This window comes from Salvelinus namaycush, chromosome 11, assembly GCF_016432855.1.
Source record: "Salvelinus namaycush isolate Seneca chromosome 11, SaNama_1.0, whole genome shotgun sequence".
In the NCBI taxonomy this organism is placed as follows: Eukaryota; Metazoa; Chordata; class Actinopteri; order Salmoniformes; family Salmonidae; genus Salvelinus; species Salvelinus namaycush.
The window spans coordinates 25,619,702-25,644,132 of NC_052317.1; the positions used below are offsets into that span (position 1 = coordinate 25,619,702).

General features: G+C 42.6%; 1 protein-coding gene across 1 annotated transcript in view; it reads right to left on the reverse strand.

The window, feature by feature from the left end:
- Positions 1 to 906: 906 nt before the first annotated feature.
- Positions 907 to 24,431, reverse strand: part of LOC120055306 (cadherin-2-like) — a 56,693-nt gene continuing 33,168 nt past the window's right edge. The window contains exons 15-16 of the mRNA XM_039003182.1: positions 11,756 to 11,920; positions 907 to 2,451 (exon numbers count right to left, since the gene is read on the reverse strand). Of these exons, the coding sequence (XP_038859110.1) occupies positions 2,245 to 2,451; positions 11,756 to 11,920 (372 nt within the window). The 3' untranslated portion in view covers positions 907 to 2,244. The remainder of the gene's footprint in view (positions 2,452 to 11,755; positions 11,921 to 24,431) is intronic.

Genomic DNA, 24,431 nt, shown 5'->3' on the forward strand with positions numbered 1-24,431 from the left:
TCTGCATGCTACTAGTTGCATTCTCCCTGGTGCACTTGCTCATTCCTGAGCTGGCTGCTCGTTCTAAATAGTATAATCGAATCTGTTCAAAACAGTGGCAGCATGTGCAGCAGTGGTCATTCAGTTTTTGACATGCAAAAGTGAAATGGGTGTATTTATGCTGTTGTTCAAAGGCACAGATTGCTTTATTTCTCTTCTCAAAGAAACTACCGTTAGTTCCAAAACTTGGCATCATATTTCTGTCATACTGCTTTGTTGACAACTCTAACCACCTCGCGACCCGGGTATTCAGACAATCAGTGGCCGCCACTGTGACTGATGTGTCTGTGATAGCAGCATCCAGATATGTTATGTGCATGATAGCTAGAGCAGTAGTTAGTGTGACACCCTTCCATCTCTCTGTCCTCCTCCTCACATTTTTTTCTTCTCACCCCTACTTCCCACAGTCCCTTGTGACCAGTATACATGCATATCCCCTGAAGGCAGAGCCCTGCTGGGGTGAGTGTCCTTCCTCTCACTAGGTCAGCTAGCTCCTCTCTGGAGTGTTGTACACTCCAGAACCAGGCAGATAACAGCTGGCTGTAGCTGATCGATATGTGCTTGATGACCTTTTGACCTTGGTGAGGAGGACATAAGAGATTCTGAATATCTGTTTTATGCCCTTTGAATATTGACCAGAAAACTAAAGTACACTCACGCATCTCTACTCGTATTTACTGTAAACAAACATTTACAACAAACTGAAAAGAAATTAAGCGTGAAATACATATTCCTCCTCTTGGTAGAAAAAGGTACAATCAAATGTTGGTCAATAGCTACTTTTCTTGTAAAAGTGGTTGTTATTCATAAGAAACAATGCTGAGTTTGAGGATTCAAGAAATAAAGAGACGATCGTTAGCTCCAAAATTAGCATTTTATTCGGATTGTTGGGGTCAGATGTATCATTTGTATTCCAGTACATACGATTATCCACAAAGCTTCAGACAAAAACCTTTCCCAGTCTTAAAGCTGATTCAGTAATTAGTGCCAACGGTGGGTACCACAACACCCCACCCACACCCTTTTTTTGGTACAAATTCAAACAGTTGTGCTGACAAGATAGCAATTTAATTTTTTTTGTTCAGTTGTTTCTTCATTTTATACAAAATACTTTCTTAACTTATCTTCTACACATGTAATGTCACCTGGTTTTTATTTTTTTGCTTTGTAAATACATTTTGTAAATAACTTTTTTATCATTTTTGTTATTGTGAAAAGATAAAAACATGCAAAACCTTTAATTTGTAGTCCAAATTATACATTTACAAGTTCAGAACTTTTTGCACTGCTTCATAGACTACATCAAAAGAAAAAAAGAAAAAAAATATTATGTACACAATTTCTTTACAGTGAAGAAAAAGTTGAAAGTACCAGATGATGACCAAGGCAAATGAAGTGTACATGGATTAGAAGAAGATAAACAGTTGCTGTTTTTGTAAAGTACTACACCACTTCAGAAAAAAGAAAAAAAATGTATTCCGCTACAAAAGTATCATTTATGACTCCCTTTATTTGCAACCAGCTGCATAAGTTATATGTTTTAGTGAAAAAAGTCAAAAATTCTAGCATACTGTACAGTGCTGTTCTCAGTTGTTTCTCCCCATCCAAGTTAACAAAGGATCCTTCATCATCTCTTCCTCTTGGTAATTCAATTAAATAATCATTGTTCAACAAACAGCAGTATTGTGTAACCAAAAAAAGCATGTAGAAGCATACCATAGTTTAACATACTTTATGTTTTGAAATCACTCCAAAAGTCAGTACCATTAAAGCCTTGAACATAAAACTAACCATTCAGATCCCCAAAAAATGTACAAAAAGGCACATTATATCCCAGTGCTTCTGTACTGTGAAATTCAAGTGTAACTGAGCGCTCTCAATATCAACGATCCAAACAGTGACAGTTCACCAATGTTCCCTCCCCTTCTCCAAAACTGGACCACATTTCAGCGTATGCCTAAGCCTTCAACAAGCATATGTATGCGTAGACTACAACAATAAGCCTAGGTTGGTTGTTTTTTGAAAATATTTTGAAATTATGCTGTAATTTTTTGTACTTTTCTGTCATTGTTCCTGTCACCACTCGGTCAGGGGAATATCGGTAATCAGAACCTGTCCACGTCCATCGAGAGGAAAACAAAATATATTTTCTACTTTCCTGGGTTCACCATTCTTTGTCATCTTGTTTTTTGTAGGTCTTGTCTCCTAGTCGTCGCTCCCTCCGTACATGTCTGCCAGTTTTCTGAAGCGAGGGCCCCAGTCGTTGAGGTAATCGTAGTCCTGGTCCCCTCCGCTGCTGGAGGAGTTGAGGGAGCTTAGGGAGCCGGCTGTGGAACCACTGCCCTCGTAGTCGAACACCAGCAGGGAGTCGTAGGGCGGGGCTGTGGGGTCGTTGTCTGCTGCCTTAAGTCCCTGGATGGACAGGAGGAAATAAAAAAACACGGTTAGATGAGTGAGGAGATTAAGGCCAGCCAGTCCACCATGACAGACCCAGTCCCTGTCTGACTACCACTACAAGATGCCATTCACATTCACAGACATGTTCTTATCCCCCACTTCCACCTACACAGGCTAATATTAGACACATTTCCTTTGTTTTCCTCCCTTCTACATGATCAGAAAATCAGGTCCGGTTCTAACTGTCCGTCTGCAGCACAGCATTTTGGCTGTGATTCTCCCTGATGTTTCTGGCATTCAGGATTATCTAGAACTTGATCAAATGCTGAGATTGAGCATGACCAAATGCCTCAGCTCACTGGAAGGCTGCCACTGATGAGCTGGCCCTCCATCCTCAACCCTCCTTCACTCCCCTCTCCACAGGCGCTGCCAGAGGGCCTTGGAGCGCTGAGAGGAGGAGATCACTGTAGTGGCACTGACAATATGGCAGCTTTCGCCACCACATTCTGGACCATGATGTAGTACTACATACCCCCTCCATTTCATGTGTTTAAGTTTTGCCCTAAAACTATGAATGAGGACTGGGGAACAGTGAAGAAGTGCAGAGCAGTGTGTGTGTGTGTGTGTGTGTGTGTGTGTGTGCGTGTGCGTGTGTACAGTATATGTATCTGTTCCAGTGCGTGTGTTCCAGAAGGTAGGGTGGGATTGGAGGGGGTTTCCATTTTGAAGACTGTACTTAACATTCCCAAAAACTCTCATTGCCGCGTGAGATGTCCTTATGGGTTGCTATTGTTTCATAGCCCATTCCTGGTTGGATTGCTTATCTATCATTGGAGATGTGCTCTGGCCATGAACTGCATTGGGCTCAGGCCTGAATCCAATCTCTTATCACTGCCACTGAAATCTAACAATTAATAACCGAATTAAGAGAAACCGAGCACCACACAGAATCACGACCGAGCCACTAGACCACATATGTCAGAGTCAAGGCCCGCGGGCCACATCCGGCCCGCGAGAAGGTTTTTTACGGCCCCTGGGATGATCTTGATTTATTATTAGAACCGGCCCGCAGACCGCAGCAAGCCGGCAGCCCGCAGATCTTTTACACGCACCAATACTACATTTCCCACAATGCAACGGTGACGCACCGAGCAGTAGGCTGCTTCATTTCAATATTTATTGGCACAGCAGTCGTCAGCATCACAGTAAAATTAACTTTCAGATACCCATCAAAAATGGCAAAACGGAAGGTGGACACTGAGAACCGGGGGTTTCAAACAAGGTGGGAGTCGGAGTATATGTTCACGGAGGTAGCTGGAAAACCTGTGTGTCTTCTGTGTGGAGAAAGTGTGGCGGTACTGAAAGAGTATAATCTGAGACGACATTATGAAACGAAACACGCGGACAAAAACAAGAATATGGACATGGAACAAAGGCTACAAAAGGCAGAGGAATTAAAACGAGGCCTCAAATCTCGACAGGCTCTGTTCAAAAAAGCCAAATCACAAGGCCAGGCTGCTGTCAAGGCCAGTTTTATTTTGGCAGAAGAGATCGCTAAATCAGCCCGGCCATTTACGGAGGGGGATTTCATCAAAAACTGCATGATTAAAGTTTGTGACGAAGTTTGCCCAGAAAAAAGGCAACTCTTTTTAAATGTGAGTCTGAGCAGAAACACCATTGCCGAGAGAGTAGACCAGTTGTCCATCAATCTAAAAGAGCAGCTTGTGAAAAAGGGAAAAGATTTCATTGCATATTCCTTGGCTGTGGATGAGAGCACCGACATTTCTGACATTGCCCAGTTGTCAATTTTCATCCGCGGAGTGGACTCCAGCCTAAGCGTGACAGAGGAGTTTTTGGCTTTACGTCCTATGCATGGCACAACTACGGGGCATGATTTGTATGAAGAGGTGTCAAGATGTGTAAATGAGATGGAGCTGCCTTGGGAAAAACTCGTGGGTTTGACAACCGACGGAGCACCTGCGATGTGTGGACACAGGAGCGGACTGGTGGCGAAGATACGGGAAAAGATGCAAGAGGAAAACGCGACAGGTGAGCTGACAGCTTATCATTGTATCATACACCAGGAAGCGTTGTGCGGTAAAGCCTTGAAAATGGAGCATGTAATGAGCATCATCACGCGCACAGTTAACTTTATCAGAGCCAAAGGTTTGAATCACCGCCAGTTCAAGGCATTTCTGACGGAGTTAGAAACGGAGCATGGTGATTTGCCTTATCACACAGAGGTGCGATGGCTAAGCCAGGGAAAGGTGCTTCAAAGATGTTTCGAGCTTCGTGAGGAGATTTGTCTGTTCTTGGACAGCAAAGGGAAAGACACAACACAACTCCGAGACGAAATGTTTCTGTGTGAAATGGCTTTTCTGTGTGACATTACGAGTCATCTGAATGCAATGAACTTGCAGCTGCAGGGTCGGGATCATGTCATCTCTGATATGTACAGTACAGTGAAGGCATTTAAAACCAAACTGACTCTGTGGGAGACGCAGATGCGGAAAGAAAATTTGAGCCACTTTCCCAGCTGCCAGACCATGAAAGAGAAGCTCTCTACCAGTGCGTTCCCGAGCGCACAGTTGGCTGATAAAATAGGTATGCTTGCCGCTGACTTTCGACGCCGATTTGCTGACTTTGAAGCACAAAAAAGCAGGTTGGAACTGCTCGGTAACCCATTTGCTGTTGACGTGGAAAGCTCACCACCAAACCTCCAAATGGAGTTGATTGACCTCCAATGCAATGATGCACTGAGGGCAAAATATGCGGCAGTGGGTGCTGCGGAGTTCGCCCGTTTCCTCCCCGACACAATGCCCCAGCTGCGCATCCAGGCTGCTCAAACGTTGTCTATGTTTGGCAGCACATACCTGTGTGAACAACTGTTTTCTTTGATGAACCTGAACAAAACATCACACAGAAGTCGACTTACTGCTGAACACCTCCACTCAATTCTGAGGATTTCCTCAGCTCAGAGCCTTACCCCGAACATTGATGAACTTGTGGAAAAGATGGGACACCACCAAGTATCACCCTCAACCTCAAACAAGTGAACATTACTGTGCAATCACATATTTAGAGTTTTTACTCAGTTCAAGTTTAAAAGTTAAAGTTTAATATTTGTTTTCACTGCATGTTACTTCTCCTTAAACAAAGTGTTGTTTTTGATTAACAGATTTTTGCACTTTATTTTATTGTATTTCAATCCAATTATATTTTAAAAATATTTCAGTTGAGTGGATGATAGAAAATTGCTATTATTGTTTTTTTCTTTGAAGTAAATTTAGCCCACTTTTGCTAAAATAGAAAATATAGGCTACTGATGGTGCCTTGAATACCGGTTTCTTTCATTTAATGTTCATGTTATGGGGATTTTTATATAAAGGAAATTTGTCTTTTGTGTCTGTTGAAAATTAAAGATTACTGACAGAGCCATAAGAAAATATTGCTTTATTTATCTGATCATATTGGAATATATTTGTTAGGTTTTCAGTAGGTTCAATTAGGTTCACTAGACTATATGCGTCATTTAAAATTTTTTCAATGAACATTCGAACAGTCCGGCCCTCGGCTTGTAGCTAAATTTTGTCTCTCGCGCTCTCTGTCTCTCGCGCTCTCTCGCGCTCTCTGTCTCTCGCGCTCTCTGTCTCTCGCGCTCTCTGTCTCTCGCGCTCGCGCTCTCTGTCTCTCGCGCTCTCTGTCTCTCGCGCTCTCTGTCTCTCGCGCTCTCTGTCTCTCGCGCTCTCTGTCTCTCGCGCTCTCTGTCTCTCGCGCTCTCTGTCTCTCGCGCTCTCTCTCAAATAAAGGATAGATTGAAACAAAGTGCCTCGACGCTTAGTGATTATTTTCCACTTGTTAGCCTTCGCTAAATGTTTGCTCAGGGCTGTGGCGCTGATCATTTGGTGGGAAATATGACAGAGGGATCGTTCATTACAATTACTGCCATCACTGGTCCGGTGGATAGAGCCCCATTCGGCATAACCACCACCCCACTGGCAGTGTGACAAAGTAAGCCAATCACAAAGCTTCATCCTCCTAATTCCACTAAGATTGAATCATCCACTGTGTGAGAGAGACAATAGTCCATTTTAAGAAAACATTGTGCTGTCCTGTCTTTCCTTGTCTGCCCCGACTTTCTCTTCTGTTCCACTGCTCACAATACAGGTCTCTCATTGAATTGAATAACATCCTATTCAGTGATTTCAGAGAATGACTGCCTCGCCTGGTTCACCAGCTACTTCTCAGACAGAGTTCAGTGTGTCAAATCGGAGGGCCTGTTGTCCGGACCTCTGGCAGTCTCAGCCGACTCTTTTCTCTGTATACATCAATGATGTCGCTCTTGCTGCTGGTGATTCTCTGATCTACCACTACGCAGACGACACCATTCTGTATACTTCTGGCCCTTCTTTGGACATTGTGTTAACTTCACTAGGGTAGGGGGCAGCATTTGGAATTTTGGATGAAAAGCGTGCCCAAAGTAAACTGCCTGCTACTCAGGCCCAGAAGCTAGAATATGCATATAATTTGGTTTGGATAGAAAACACTCTAAAGTTTCCATAACTGTTAAAATAATGTCTGTGAGTATAACAGAAGTGATATGGCAGGCGAAAACCTGAGGAAAATCCATCCAGGAAGTGCTTTTATTTTGAAATGCCTGTTTTTCCATTGAAAGCCTATCCACCAAATAAAGACTTAGGACCCAGTTCATAATCTCTATGACTTCCTCTCCATGTGGCCAGTCTTTAGGCATTGTTTCAGGCTTTTACTCTGAAAAATGAGGGAGATACAGAACTTTCAATGAGAGGACAGTGGAAATTTCCAGACATGAGTCCAGCGCGTGATCGGGAGCGCGGCTTTCTTGTTTCTCCTTTTCTATTGACGAAGCTTTTGTCCGGTTGAAATATTATTGATTATTTATGACAAAAACAACCTGAGGATTGATTGTAAACATCGTTTGACATGTTTCTACAAACTTTTATGGTACTTTTTAGATTTTTCGTCTGTCTGTTCTGACCGCTCTTTGTTCCAATGGAGTGCTGAACAAAACGCACCAACAAAATTGAGGTTTTTGGACATAAAGAGGGACATTATCGAACATAACAAACATTTATTGTGTAACATGGAGTCTTCGGAGTGCAACCATATGAAGATGATCAAAGGTAAGTGAGGGGTTGCAATCTGACCTGGCTGCCCAGGGAGAGGGTTTGGAGGGGGGTGAGGGTGGGGTTACGGGTCTGGGCTCAAACTCTGGAGTGTGCACACAACCCCATTTGTATCATTTGTATCTTTTATGTATGTTTATTATGAGAATTTCTGTTTTGTTGAGTTTCACTCTCTGCAATTTCACCGGATGTTGTTTGAGACAGTGGATTATAGAACAAAAAGTGCTAACAAAACTGAAGTTTTTGGATATAAACATGGACTTTATCGAACAAAACAAACATTTACTGAGTAAATGGGAGTCTTGTGAGTGCAAACATATGAAGGTCATCAAAGCCAAGAGATTAATTTTATCACTATTTCTTACTTGTGTAACTCCTCTACTTGGCTTGTTACTGTTTGTAATGATTTGTCTGCTGGGCGCTGTTCTCAGATAATCGCATGGTATGCTTTTGCCGTAAAGCCTTTTTAAAATCTGACACCGTGGTTGGATAAACAAGAAGTTTATCTTTAAACCCATGTATAACACTTGTATGTTTCATGAATTTTTATAATGAGTATTTCTGGTTTAGAATTTGGCGCTCTACAATTTCACTTGATGTTGGCCAGGTGGGATGCTAGCGTCCCACACCCCCTAGTGAGGTTAACTAACCTCCAGACGAGCTTCAATGCCATACAACTCTCCTTCCATGGCCTCCAACTGCTCTTAAATGCAAGTAAAACTAAATGCATGCTCTTCAACCGATCGCTGCCCACACCTGCTCGCCCGTCCAGCATCACTACTCTGGACGGTTCTGACTTAGAATATGTGGACAACTACAAATACCTAGGTGCCTGGTTAGACTGTAAATTCTCATTCCAGACGCACATTAAGCATCTCCAATCCAAAATTAAATCTAGAATTGTCTTCCTATTTCGCAACAAAGCATCCTTCACTCATGCTGCCAAACATACCCTCGTAAAACTGACTATCCTACCGATCCTTGACTTCGGCGATGTCATTTACAAAATATCCTCCAACACTCTACTCAGCAATTTGGATGCAGTCTATCACAGTGCCATCCGTTTTGTCACCAAAGCCCCATAGACTACCCACCACTGCGACCTGTATGCTCTCATTGGCTGGCCCTCGCTTCATATTCGTCGCCAAACCCACTGGCTCCAGGTCATCTATAAGTCTTGGCTAGGTAAAGCCCCACCTTATCTCAGCTCACTGGTCACCATAGCAGCAGCCACCCATAGCACGCGCTCCAGCAGGTATATTTCACTGGTCATCCCCAAAGCCAAATCCTCCTTCGGCCACCTTTCCTTCCAGTTCTCTGCTGCCAATGACTGGAACGAACTGCAAAAATCACTGAAGCTGGAGACTCATACCTCCCTCACTACCTTTAAGCACCAGCTGTCAGAGCAGCTCACAGATCACTGCACCTGTACATAGCTCATCTGTAAATAGCCCATCCAACTACCTCATCCCCATACTGTTATTTATTTATACATTTTGCTCCTTTGCACCCCAGTATCTCTACTTGCACACTCATCTTCTGCACATCTGTCACTCCAGTGTTTAATTGCTATATTGTAATTATTTCACCACTATGGCCTATTTATTGCCTTACCTCCCTTATCCTACCTCATTTGCACACACTGTAAATATACTTTTTCTATTGTTTTATTGACTTTATGTTTGTTTATTCCATGTGTAACTCTGTGTGGTTGTTTGTGTTGCACTGCTTTGCTTTATCTTGTCCAGGTCGCAGTTGTAAATGAGAACTTGTTCTCAACTTGCCTACCTGGTTAAATAAAGGTGAAATAAAAATTTGCAATAGCAAATTTCTCTGTTAATTTCACCAGTTGAAATGTTGAATGGAAAAACTTTCCTCTCCGATAACATCTAAATCTTAAATCTAAAACTGTGTGAACTTTTCATCCAGCACCTGTTGCCAACAAAAGGTTATGTGTATGGTGAGGCTGATTTCCCAGACATTACCTCCCTGAGCGGGAACAGACTAAAAGCTGAATAATAGACTATTGTTGGCCACTCCGAGAGGCTAAATTCTTAGGAGGATTTGAGACCTATGCTTCACTTTTAACTCCCCCTTTTTGAATTAACTGCCAAAGGCTCTGTAGGCATGGGGTTGTGTGCACACTCCAGAGTTTGAGCCCAGACCCGTAACCCCACCCTCACCCCCCTCCAAACCCTCTCCCTGGGCAGCCAGGTCAGATTGCAACCCCAATGACAACAAGGCATAAACTAGCTGCCAGCAGGGTGTAGTGGATAGAATCTACCATGACCGCCTGTGTGTGTGTGTTATGGGAAACAGGCTGACATGTACTGCCTGTAATGTGGATGTCTGGGTCAGGATGCTCCGGCCCACAACATCTTCCTGTCCTTGTATAGAAAGAATACATTAAACAGCAGACTTTTCTCTGCTCCAACAAGTTGCTCAGTTTTGCAACTTTTTTTTGCTCACTGGGCAAAACACTGAAACTCACTCTATATAAATTGAGCTGACAGGAGCATTAAGTGTATTCAGGACTTTTCTGAGAGAGCGAGAGAGCGAAGGAGGGGGAATGGGAGAGATATAGCGTGAGTAGGGGAAGCTGAGCTGAAAGGGCAAGTTCTAATCTAAAAACATGGGAATAGGCCAAAAACTGGGAGAAGGAGAGAACTCACTTTGTAATACTGTGAAAGTATTGTCTGTTGGAGCTGGTGAAGAATACATGACTGTCTTTTCATTATAAATTCCCCCGCTGGACTCAATGGTGGCCTGAGGCAAGCGAGGCCATGTTGAACAGAACAGGGTGCCTCTATGGAAAGCCAATGTGCTTCTCTTTCTCATCACACTAGATATATACAGAGCGATGTCTAAAGCTAACTCCATCCCATGCTACACGGCTAAGAGAAAAATAAAATGATCTACAAGTGAACTCTTTGAATACTCATAATAACATGTGTGGATTTAGCTCATTTAAATTGGACTCATAAATAGTGAAGTTTTATCAATGAAAAAAAAAAGTGAGGTTTCCATCAACCTTTTTATGCAAGTAAAGAACATGACGGATAAAAAATGTAATGACAGGCCTTTCCAAATGTCAACAAAACAATGCTAGACAAGGTGGGATCATTTTGTGTAGGTAAAATTAATTCATGCGAGAAATGTCGGTGGAAACTTTTTTATGCGCAAATATTGGTCATGTTATGTGGTCCTCCCACTACGACTTGTTGGAAAACCAACAAGTCAGGCTACAGATTAAATAAGTTATGAGGAACTTCACAGGGTGGTGAAAGTGCAACGTGATGAGCTTGATGCTCCTTTCCAATTTTTTTTTAGGGTGACATGATAATCGATGCTTGGCTGAAGTTTGACAAATACAAATATCTCATCATGTAGGCTATACATGGACTCTATCTGCACTCTATCTGCGCTGTTGGCTATAGCGCACGTGCCAATACCAGAGTGGGCACACTATATAATGCAACATTTTTTGTGAGAAAACCATCAGCAGAGCTAAAATGCAATGGCAACCCATTTCACTTGTATTTTTTATTCGGTACATGGGAATTTGACCAGAAAATGTATTTTTATGTGCACTACGTGCTACTACACTACGTCATCACGCACAGCCATTTATCTGCAACAAGTCAATTTGATGGAAACACATCTCTGGTGAGAGAATGCAAGTTGTTTTTATGCGGATTTTAGAATATTTGCATGAAAATCTATTGCCAATTAGATCGTAACCTAGCTATATTCATGTAATTTTAAATTCAAAAGGGAAAGTTTATTCATGAAATTCATTAACCTTTCATGTTTGTATTTGTATTTATTATGGATCCCCATTAGCTGCTGCCAAGGAAGCAGCTACTCTTCCTGGGGTCCAGCAAAATTAAGGCATGTGTCTGCTTTTGTTTCAATCAATACTTCCATGAGTACAGGGCAAGAGCTTGCTAATTTAACCTCAACGAAATTCAAAAGTGAAGCCTGCACCATCTACCTCTGTTTTCCTTTATTTCGAAGCATTCGCTTCATTTCACTATATTGACAATTGAATGAAATCATTCTCTAAATCCTCCTGATCTTGCCATTGACAATGGACTTTGAGAGGGAGGCAATTTCCTCTCCCTGTTGCATTACTCTAGATGTTGTTTTTTTACCTCATTGATGAAGTCTCCGATGTCCCCTGGGTGTGGGGCTGCTGACCTTATAGGGTACTGGGGCTCAGGGTGCAGCGGCCTCTCGTCCATACGCCGTATCCCCACGGGTTTGATGGCATCAGGCTCTATCGTGTCGGGCTGCTGGAGCTGGCTCAAGTCGTAATCCTGGAGGGGAGGGGAGAGGCAGATGGGAGTCAGCAAGGAGCCAGAGATAAGTGTATATCCTCACAGAGCTGGGGAGAGGAGCTTGGCATGGGCAGAACCCCCCCCAACCGGACCCAGACTCGGATCCATACACACCACAAGAGGTTGGTGGCACCTTAATTGGGGAGGACAGGCTCATGGTAATGGCTGGAGTGGAATCAGTGGAATGGTATCAAATACATCAAACATATGGTTTATATGTGTTTTATGCCATTCCATTTACTCCATTCCAGCCATAATCATGAGCGACCTTGTAACATTAGAGCAAAAGAAACCTATCAATGGGTGGACTTTAGACTGTTTGTAAACATCACTTAGACAGTTAGCTGCTTTTAACCATATCCAGCGTCAGGGTCAAGGCTAAGAAACAGAGCATCAGTCAACAAGCCAGTTGCAATAGAGAGGTGTTCTTCTGGAAGGGTGCACAGGAAACTGTTCTGCTGTAATCAAGCCCTAGGCACGGAATAGCGGATATGCATAAGCCATTAATTATCCTATTAACATTGCCACGGCAACCTGACTGGCTTGTTTGGTTTGTGCAGTGTCGAGAGAGAGCGAGAGAGAGAGAGTTGTGATGTGGATGAGAAGACAGCAGTGAGGAGCTGGACTGATATGCTATCAGAGAAGATATGATGGAGAGAATGCCATGGGAAAATAGCTGTGTGTTTAATAAGCGTGTATGATGGATTGTCCCTCAGCAGATTTTCGGTAATCCATCCATCTCTAATATCCCCCTTCAAAATTGTCCCTGCTTACTTGCACATATAACTATGCACATTTACACGCTCGCACGCACACACACACACATACACACAGACGCAAACAAACACACACACATGCGAACATTTGCATGATTAAAGATGGTCCATATAAACACATACAGTGTCACTTTTTCCACATTTTGTTGTGTTACAGCCTGGATTTAAAATGGATTAAATTGAGATTTTTTTTACTGGCCTACACACAATACCCCATAACGTCAAATGACAAATTAATAAAAAATGAAAAGCTGAAATGTCTTGAGTTAATAAGTTTTCAATCCCTTTGTTATGGCAAACCTAAATAAGTTCTAGAGTAAATATTTGCTTAACAAGTATGGTAGAAAATTACAAGATTATGTTATAATACTGTTATTGCATCGAATACGGTTTCTCATTACTCTCATCTGTGTCTGTGTGGACTGAGATGGGGTAGCAAGGGATTTATGATAGCTTGGTAATAAAACCTACAGCCTGCATTCCATAGAATGAGTTGGTGTTTGTGTACTATGAGGTAGCAGGGAAGAGATGGCTCTGGTATGGATAGCTGATGAGAAGAACCTCGTCTTGGAGGCCAAACCCTGGTTTCTATACAATGAGAACAGTCTTCACAGCAGATACTATCTGATGTGAATTATTCAATCACTTATTTAATACAAATCCTAACCTTTTCACCCATTCCAGATATCTGTTGTTTGTCACGTATTCAGGAGGATGTGTCTTAACTATAAAATGCAGTGGCACAGTTCTGCTCACTGGGCTCTCAACGGTCAACTACGGGTGGTCATTGACCAGCTCCATTACTGCAATAATTAATCAATATTAAAGTATGATTGTTTGAAGAGATCACAACGTCTCTCTCACTTGGTTAGAATTTCCACCACACAAGTCACTTAATAAGTTGCATGGACTCACTCTGTGTGAAATAATAGTGTTTAACTTAATTTTTGAATGACTACCGTATCTCTGTACTCCACATATACAATTATCTGTAAGGTCCCTCAGTCCAGCAGTGAATTTCAAACACAGATTCAACCACAAAGACCAGGAAGATTTTCCAATGCCTCGCAAAGAAGAGAACCTATTGGTAGATGGGTCAAAAATAAAAGTTATTACACTTTGGATGGTGTATCAATACACCCAGTCACTACAAAGATACAGGTGTCCTTCCTAACTCAGTTGCCGGAGAGAAAGGAATCCGCTCTGGGATTTCACCATGAGGCCAATGGTGACTAAAACAGTTTCATGACTAACCACGAGAATCCAAATAGGTCAGATCAGGTTTGCAATGACTAACTTCAATCAGACCCCCTTTCACCCATAGATAGTAGGATAGAACTAGTCGGGATTGACACTCACGCCCTGTTGTAAATCAAGGGAGAAGATCCAGGCCTGTGCTCTCAAAATTCACCAAAGCAATGTGCTTAGTCTCAACAGACCTTTTCCCGGTGAAACTCTAACACGATCAAAAGCGAATACTGGAACAATATTTTGAACGTAGAATGTGGGGAAAAGTCAGAAGCGATCTATATAACACTAATTTACATTTACATTTAAGTCATTTAGCAGACGCTCTTATCCAGAGCGACTTACAAATTGGTGCATTCACCTTATGATATCCAGTGGAACAACCACTTTCTGTTTGTTATTTTGTGATGTCATTAAAAATGTTATAAAGGAAATATTGTAACTCCAAAAGTATACACACTACATACAGTTGAAGTTGGAAGTTTACATACACCTTAACCAAATACATTTAACCTTTCTAGCGCAGGCGTTCCGCTAGCGGAAACCCTCGACAACATTCCGCTGAAAAGGCAGCGCGGGAAATTCAAAAATATTTTTTAGAAATATGTAACTTTCACACATTAACTTCTTTATGATAGGGGGCAGCATTTTCACATTTTCAGTAATTGTTTCGAAACATCTCCTGCCATGTCACTGATGCGTCATGAAACAGTGTTGTTTGATGAAGGCACTGTCTGTATAGTTTTTTTGGCCTTTTCCCCCAGCATTGTTCCAGCCATATCCGCGGAAGCAGGAATAATTAAGTTCTCCACAATAGTATGGGGCTTGCCTGTCCTAGCCACTCGGTAGCTCACCATATACGACGCCTCTAGCCCCTTCTTATTAATGGTATCACTGTCACGACTTCCACCGAAGGTGGCTCCTCTCCCTGTTCGGGCGGCGCTCGGTGGTCGTCGTCACCAGTCTACTAGCTGCCACCGATTCCTTTTCCCTTTTCTGTTGGTTTTGTCTTGATTGTTTTCACCTGTTTCTTGTCTGTCGTTAATTCAGGGCTATTTAAGCCTTCAGGGCCCGTCTGCTTTTGTGCGGGCTTGTTTATTTTTCTGTCAGTGGATGTTTGTGTTTTATTCCTATACGGTTTGTTTTCATTCCTGTCTTTGTGGTCATTTGTGCCTGTGGTTTTTGGCTTGACCCATATTTGGAATATACATTCTCATTTGGAACGTTGCTCTCTGCGCTTGACTCCACACCCACCACTCCTAGCTAACGTGCCTAGCTAACGTGACAGAAGCCCGCACCATTATATGGAGTCAGCAGGAGCAGCGGCGCACCCCCTCCCATCCATGGAAGAGCGTGTCCTCCATCACACGGCCATTATACACCGCATAGGGACGGCGATGGACCAGATGATGGAGAGAATGGACAGATGGGAGAGGAGTGGTCTCCCTACCTCGTCCCCAGCTCCTCCTCCGCCTGTTCAACCTACTTCTCCGGTGACATCCGGACCCAGCGCTCTTCGGCTCGCGCCCCCCCAGGGAGTACGACGGAACGGCTGCCTAGTGTAAGGGATTCTTGCTCCAGTTAGAACTGTACCTGGCTACCGTTCGCCCGACTCCCTCTGTAGAGGAGAGTGTGAGTGTCCTCGTCTCCTGTCTGACGGGTAGAGCCCTGGAGTGGGCCAACGCAGTGTGGAATAGTCCAGACTCCGCAAGGGACCACTACCCTGAGTTCACCCGCCAGTTCCGGACCGTGTTCGACCACCCACCGGAGGGCCGAGCGGCGGGTGAACGTCTGTTCCAACTTAGGCAGGAGACGAGGAGCGCGCAGGACTTTGCGCTGGAGTTTCGGACCCTGGCCGCTGGAGCGGGGTGGAACGACAGGGCCCAAGTACTTTTGCACATATAACACACTGTGGCTGAGGAAAGGCATTACTCCCAATATAAGTCAACCCCAAATCAATGTAGTTCTCATCATATTTGCGCCTTTCGATGGTCCAACGTCCCTGTCTGTTGTTCGTTGCTTTCCCGGGTAAGGGGGCTGTAGCTCTTCAGCTGCATCAGATTCACAACTGTCAGTGTCCATGCTAGCTGGGGTAACAACAAATGTAGAATTACTGTTGCTAGCATTGGATGTGCTTGTGGAAGCAGAACAACTTGTGTCGTCAACAGGTGCAGGTGTAGTACTGCTGGTAGTAGCAGTACTACCAGTAGAGTTGGTATGTGTCTCTATGGACGCGGGCCTGACTTTTTTTTAACCATTTATCCATTTTTGAGCAAACGGAATGAGCAGCAGCTACTTTTGGCTACATACGGACCGTTAGTAGAATTCCCACGAGAGAGTAACGGTTAATGAGATTGGATGTGAATTATTTGACTAGAATACCTGAATTTGACATTGTGTTGTTATTTCGCTGAACACTAGATGGTTGAATTTTTGGCAGTGAAACGAGGCTACTCAGGTGAGAGTTTTTAAAAATAATTTTAAAAAGTGAATCACATTATTATTTGGCGTACCCCCGACGGCATTGCTGTTTATTAGCGACATGTGTGTTAACCATCAGATTAGTGTTTTGGAGATTCCCTTCCACATGTTGCAATCTGAGTGACTACTACCTTCCTGTTATCAAGGGCAATTTGACTTGTTAGGTCTCTAACCTTCTTACTGACTGTGGCTGGATTGACTGTTGCTGGCATTGGTACCCCAGGAGACTAGCTGGGACGGTAGCGTCCCACCTGGCCAACATCCGGTGAAATTGCAGAGCGCGAAATTCAAATATACCAAATTCAAATATTTAACATTCTTGAAAATATATGTGTTATACATCAAAATAGAGCTTAACCTCTCTTGGGTACGTGAGACGTTAGCGTCCCACCTCTTCAACAGCCAGTGAAACTGCTGGGCGCCAAATTCAAATACAGAAATACTCATTATAAAAATTCAGAAAACAAAACATATTTTACATAGGTTTAAAGATGAACTTCTTGTGAATCCAACCACGGTGTCAGATTTAAAAAATGCTTTACGGCGAAAGCATACCTTACGATTATTTGAGAACATAGCCCACGAGACAAATCTTTACAAACAGTAGCCAGCCAGGTAGAACAGTTACACAATTTAGAAATAGAGATAAAATTCATCCCTTACCTTTGATGATCTTCATATGGTTGCACTCAGCAGACATTCATTTACTCAATAAATGTTCCTTTTGTTCGATAAAGTCTCTTTATACCCAAAAACCTCAGTTTTGTTCGCACGTTTTCTTCAGTAATCCACAGGCTCAAACGCAGTCAAAACAGGAGGACAAAAACATCCGAATTGTATCCGTAAAGTTCATAGAAACATGTCAAACGATGTTTACATTCAAACCTCAGGTTGTTTTTAGCCTAAATAATCGCTAATATTTCAACCGGACAATAACGGCGTCAATTTAAAATGTAAACAAGAAAGGCACTCTCTCGGTTGTGCGCATGAAAAAGCTCCGTGACACTTTAGGCTCCAGTCATTCAGACTGCTCTTACTTCCTAATTTTTCAGAATACAAGACTGAAACAATTTCTAAAGACTGTTGACATCTAGTGGAAGGCATAGAAACTGCAATTTGAGTCCAAATTCAATGGATACTGTAATGGCATTGAATAGAAAACTACAAAAACAAAACTACTTCCTGAATGGATTCTTCTCAGGTTTTCGCCTGCCAAATCAGTTCTGTTATACTCACAGACACTATTTTAACAGTTTTGGAAACTTTAGAGTGTTTTCTATCCAAAACCAGTTATATGCATATCATATCTTCTGGGCCCGAGAAACAGGCAGTTTAATTTGGGCATGCATTTCATCCAAAATTCCGAATGCTGCCTCCTACCCTAGAGAAGTTAACTTCTTGTTAATCCAGCCGCTGTGTCAGATTTCAAAAAGGCTTTATGGCGAAAGCAAACCATGCAATAATCTGAGGACAGCGCCCCGCATACAAACACCCAGAGGACAAACCATTCCGAATTTTTTTTTTGAGGTCACTGTCTTTTCAATGAGTTTTCATTGGGACACCAGATTTCTAAGGGACTTGTTTGCAGTTCCTACCGCTTCCACTGGATGTCACCAGTCTTTGGAAATTGAGGTTATTCCTTTGTGTAATGAAGAAGTACGGCCATCGTAAAGGAGGGTCACTTGAAGTAAATTGTTTGAGAGAGGCACATTACCAAAAAAGTTGCGTCAGTTTGTTTTCTTTTTGTATTGAACACAGATCATCCCGTCTTCAAATTGATCGATTATTAACGTTTAAAAATACCTACCGTTGTATTACAAAAGTAGTTTGAAATGTTTTGGTAAAGTTTACATGTAACTTTTGATATATTTTGTAGTGACGTTGCGCAAGTTGGAAGCTGTGTTTTTCTGGATGAAATGCGCCAAATAAATTGACATTTTGGATATATATCGACGGAATTAATCGAACAAAAGGACCATTTGTGATGTTTATGGGACATATTGGAGTGCCAACAAAAGAATTTCGTCAAAGGTAAGGCATGAATTATATTTTTATTTCTGCGTTTTGTGTCGTGCCTGCAGTGTTGAAATATGCTACTCTATTTGTTTACTGTTGTGCTATCATCAGATAATAGCATCTTATGCTTTCGCCGAAAAGCCTTTTTGAAATCTGACATATTGGCTGGATTCACAACGAGTGTAGCTTTAATTTGGTATCTTACATGTGTGATTTAATGAAAGTTAGATTTTTATATCATTTTATTTGAATATGGCGCTCTGTATTTTCCCTGGCTATTGGCCAGGTGGGACGATTGTGTCCCACCTACCCCAGAGAGGTTAAGCAGTCCTCCAGGACGGTTTCCAGGTAGCGACTTTCAGAGTTGCGTTTTGTAGTTATATTCCCCACATAGTGGAGTGATTGTTCGCAACGACGTGATGTGTCATTTGTGTTCATGGTGAAAACAGATCGACTAATCGGAGTTTGAGTGGAATTGGCTATTGCAAAGTTGTTTACCTTGTGTGTTACAACATTTGTATCGAAGTCTATTGTCAAAGCCTGTGGTCTTGTTTCTGGATCAAGCGTGCACTGGATTGGGTTTCGAGTGAGATTGGGGGTTATTGGATTGTTTAGGTCCTCGCTAATGGTGTTAATTCCGGCGGACCTGTTCTCCACAAATTCTACGCCTAGTCATGGCGACTTAACTTTTTCCTCCTTCTCAATTTTTTGGGCGCTTCTGTACTTCTCTTAGCAGAGAGTATTGGTTTATGTTTTTAGCATCATTGAACGCTTTGGTACCCTTATGCCCTGACACTTTGTATGGGTTGATTGTAGCAATAGTCGTTTCACTGGCGACGTTCTTTATAGTTATTTTGACCAGGGTGGTTATTAGTGTCGCGATTTCGTGGTAGATACCGTTTTTTTTGTGCATCATCTCTCACCGTTCCTGAGTCAGAATGGCTGCCGTTTTACGTGCTCCTAACCAACTGTGCTATTTTGTTAGTTTTTTTAAAACGTATTTTGTACATAATGTTGCTGCTACCATCTCTTATGACTGAAAATAACTTCTGGACATCAGAACAGCGATTACTCACCTCGAACTGGAAGAAGATTTTTTCTTTAACGAGTCCGACGTGAAGGGTATACTGCTTTCTCAGGAACAGGCCCAAATTCCCGTCATTTGCGTGAAGAAAAGATGGAGAAAAAGGGTAACGGAGGTCGGGCTGCCTTCTGAGAATTCGTAGGTGAGTGAGTAAACCCCCACTGCATCCATTCTTTTGGCCAACGTGCAATCATTGGAAAATAAAATGAATGATCTACGATCAAGATTATCCTACCAACGGGACATTAAAAAGTGTAATATCTTATGTTTCACCTAGTCGTGGGTGAACAACGACACGGATAATATATAGCTGGCGGGATTTTCCATGCAACGGCAGGACAGAGAAGCTAGGTCTGGTAAGACGAAGGGTGGGGTTGTGTCTATTTGTCAATAACAGTTGGTGCACGGTGTCTAATATTAAAGAAGCCTCGAGGTATTGCTCGCCTGAGGTAGAGTACCTTATGATAAGCTGTAGTCCACACTACCTACCAAGAGAGTTCTCATCTATGTTATTCATAGCTGTCTATTTACAGGCCATAAGGCCATAAGCAAACAAGAAAATGCTCATCCAGAAGCGGCGCTAGTGGCCGGGGACTTTAATGCAGGCAAACTTAAATCCGTTATTACCTCATTTCTACCAGCATATCACATGTGCAACCAGTGGAAAAAACACTCTAGACCACCTTTACTCCATACACAGAGATGCATACCAAGCTCTCCTCCGCCCTCCATTTTGAAAATCTGACCATAATTTTATCCTCCTGATTCCTGCTTACAAGCAAAAACTGAAGCAGGAAGTACCAGTGACTCGCTCAATACGGAAGTGGTAAGATGACATGGATGCTACTCTACAGAACTGTTTTGCTATTACAGACTGGAATATGTTCCGGGATTCATCCAATGGCATCGAGGAGTATCAGTCATCGGCTTCATCAATAAGTGCATTGACGACGTCCTCTCCATGGTGACCGTATGTACATATCCCATCCAGGAGCCATGAATTACAGGCAACATCCGCATCGAGCTAAAGGCTAGAGCTGCCGCTTTCAAGGAGCAGGACACTAATCCGTACGCTTATAAGAAATCCCGCTATGCCCTCCGACGAACCATCAAACAGGCAAAGCGTCAATACAGGAATAAGATTGAATCCTAAAACACCAGCTCTGACGCTCGTCAGATGTGGCAGGGCTTGAAAACTATTATGGACTACAAAGGGAAACCCAGCCGCGAGCTGCCCATTGAAGCAAGCCTACCAGACGAGCTAAAAGCCTTTTATGCTCGCTTCGAGGCAAGCAACACTGAGGCATGTATGAGAGCACCAGCTGTTCCGGACGACTGCGTAATAATGCTCTCAGTAGCCGATGTGAGCAAGACCTTTAAACAGTCCGCAGGGCCAGACGGATTACCAGGACGTGTACTCAAAGCATGCGCGGACCAACTGGCAAGTGTCTTCACTGACATTTTCAACCTCTCCCTGACTGAGACTGTAATACCTACATGTTTCAAACAGACCACCATAGTCCCTGTGCCCAAGAAAGCGAAGGTAACCTGCCTAAATGATTACCGCCCCGTAGCACTCACATTGGTAGCCATGAAGTGCTTTGAAAGACTGGTCATGACTCACATCAATAGCATCATCCCGGATACCCTAGACAAGGTATTCCCAAACTGGGACGGCCCGGTTCCATCGTGAGGTTAGCTCCTCTGTGGATAACATAGCTATGAAATAGACTCCTTCATACCTATCGTCACTACAATGGTATAAGAAACATTGACTTGTAGTAAAACCACTAAAGGTCCCCTTGGCATATGGCTTGAGGTCGGCATCGATTCTTACTGACACACGGTCAATGACATGGAAATTATCTGATGACGTCAGACTCACTCTGCCCAGGTTGCAGCCTACCAGGATACTTGGTTTTCTTGCCCTTGGCATGTTCACTTGTGCATGCATAATCGCACATGCACAACAGAACCGGGCCGCGGTTCGTGTGCAAAATATATATGGTTATTGTAGGTGAGAGTAGTTTCTGAATGTGGCAATGTTAAGTGTCTCTGTCCCTCTCTCCCTCTCCATCTCTTCTTTAACAAGTATCCATGTTGGTGATATGAATGGTGTCAGGATAATGAAAACCGAGGCAGGATCAACAACATTGTAGTTATTCCACAATACTAACCTAATTGACAGAGGTAAAATATGGAACCCTGTGCAGAATAAATATATTCCAAAGCATGCATCCTGTTTGCAACAAGGCACTAAAGTCAAACTCCCCAAAAATATGGCAAAGCCTCTAACCTTCTGTCCTAAACACGTGTTATATTTGGGGCAAATCAAATACAACACATTACTGAGTACCACTCTCCATATTTTCACGCATAGTGGTGGCTGCATCAGGTTATAGGTATGCTTGTAATCGTTATGGACTGGGGAGTTTTTCAGGATGAAAAAAGAAGCGGAATGAAGCTAAGCACAGGCAAAATCCTAGAGGAAAACTTGGTTAGTCTGCTTTCCACCAGACACTGTGAGATGAATTCAGCTTTCAGCAGGACAATAACCTAAAACACAAGGCCAAATCTACACGAGTTGCTTACCAAGAAACAGTGAATGTTCCTGAGTGGCCGAGTTACAGTTTTGGCTTAAATCTACTTGAAAATCTTTGGCAGGACCTGAAAATGGTTGTCTAGTAATGAAGAATTTTGAAAAGAATAATGGGCAAATCCCCCCTTTCCTTTCCTTTTTGGAAAGCTGTTAGAGACTTACCCAGAAAGACTCACAGCTGTAATCTCTGCCAAAGGTGCTTCTACAAAGTATTAACTCAGCAGTGTGAATACTTATGTAAATTAGATATTTCTGTATTTAATTTTCAATACATTTGCAATTATTTCTAAAGACATGTTTTTCACTTTGTCATTATGGGGTATTGTGTGTAAATTAATACATTTTGAATTCAGCCTCTAACACAACAAAAAGTGAAGGCACTGTACATGCCGGAAATATATAGGAACAGACACAAACACAGACACACAAAAAATGTTGTTCATATAAACACATGTATCAGGTTTGTCTTAATATAAACACATGGATCATTTTTTATTAAAAAAAAAATTACACCCTTTTTCTCCCCAATTTCGATCTTATCTCATCGCTGCAACCCCAACGGGCTTGGGAGGTGAAGGTCTAGTCATGTGTCCTCCGAAACACCGCTAAACCGCGCTTCTTATTAACACCTGCCCGCTTAACCCGGAAGCCAGCCGCACCAATGTGTCAGAGGAAACACTGTTCAACTGATGACTGAGGTCAGCCTGTAGGCGCCTGGCCCGCCACAAGGGGTCGCTAGAGCGCGATGAGCCAAGTAAAGCCCCCCGCAGGCCAAACCCTCCCCTAAACCGGACGACGCTGGGCCAATTGTGCACCGCCCTATGGGATTTCCGATCACGGCCGTTTGTGATACAGCCCGGGATTAAAACCAGGTCCATAAGTGACGCCTCTAGCACTGCGATGCAGTGCCTTAGACCGCTGCTCCACTCGGGAGGTCTCGTATCATGTTTATTTTAATATAAACACATGGATCATGTTTATCTTAAAAAAACACATGTATCATGCTTCTTTTAATATAAACACATAGATCATGTTTCTCTTAATATAAACATCAAAACACACAGATTGACAGTCACATTGGCTGGAAGGGGACAATGGCCGTTACACATCCTAGAGCAGAATGCCATGTGTGCGTCCCCTCTAGCCTCCGTCCTCCTTCCAGCCCATCTCCCTGTGACCCTTCCATGACCTTCTACGCGACAGGTTCATCCCAGAGGTCAGGGCTCTTAGTAACAGAGAACTACGCCATAAAATTACAGCCACAGAGCCACAACTGGATAATGATGACACACTACGCCCTCAAGGTAACCATTCTTCACACATCACACCACTTAGCACCAACCCGCAGACATATCATTTCCCCTGCCACGCCCGGACAACAAATTGAATCACCAACCCTGTGGCTGGACATTCCAATGTTGGACTTTAGCCTCCCCTTGATCTTAAAATGGGTGGAGCTGGGCAGTAAACAACCACAACAACATCGGATAAACAAACACTTCCCGTAAGGGGAGGAATTTGTTAGGGCATATTTTCACTTCAAAAATCTATTTAATATTCTGCTTAAAGCATAGGTTTGGCTGACAATGGCCCTGAGCTGCACCTATTGACTGACTGCGTCCTTCCTCTGAGTGAGAATTTAAGAGGTTACTGTTTTCCACCCTTTTTTTCTTTTGACAATTGAATGATTAATTAGGATACCTGCTGCGGCTGCATAAACAGGTTTGTTCTGTCAAGAAAAAATAGCCCGGTGGTAATTTAATAACAGGACTGTTTTTCCAGATCTTCAAGCTATTTTGTTTGTGTGGCCTCAAAATAACAATTTCCATATGTATTTATAACGACTATATCATATGCAAAAACTAGACAGCGATCAAGAGGTCACACTTTATTTGGATATTCCCATGTAGATGATCTACAGATTGTCATACTATCAACAAACAATATGTTGATAAGCAAATGCTTGCTAAGGTTAGGTTAAGAATAAGGGTTAGGGTAAGGTTAGGGCTAGGGTAAGGTTTAAGTTTAGGGTTAGGATAAGGATAAGGATTTGGGTTAGTGGATAGTTAGTTTAAATGTGGTCAACATATACAAAATTACTAAGCATTACACTGCCTTGCAAAATTATTCATCCCCCTTGGCATTTGTCCTATTTTGTTGCATTACAACCTGTAATTTAAATATAGTTTTGTTTGGATTTTATGTAATGGACATACACAAAATAGTCCAAATTGGTGAAGTGAAATGAAAAATATAACTTATAAAATTCAAAAAAAAAAAAAACGG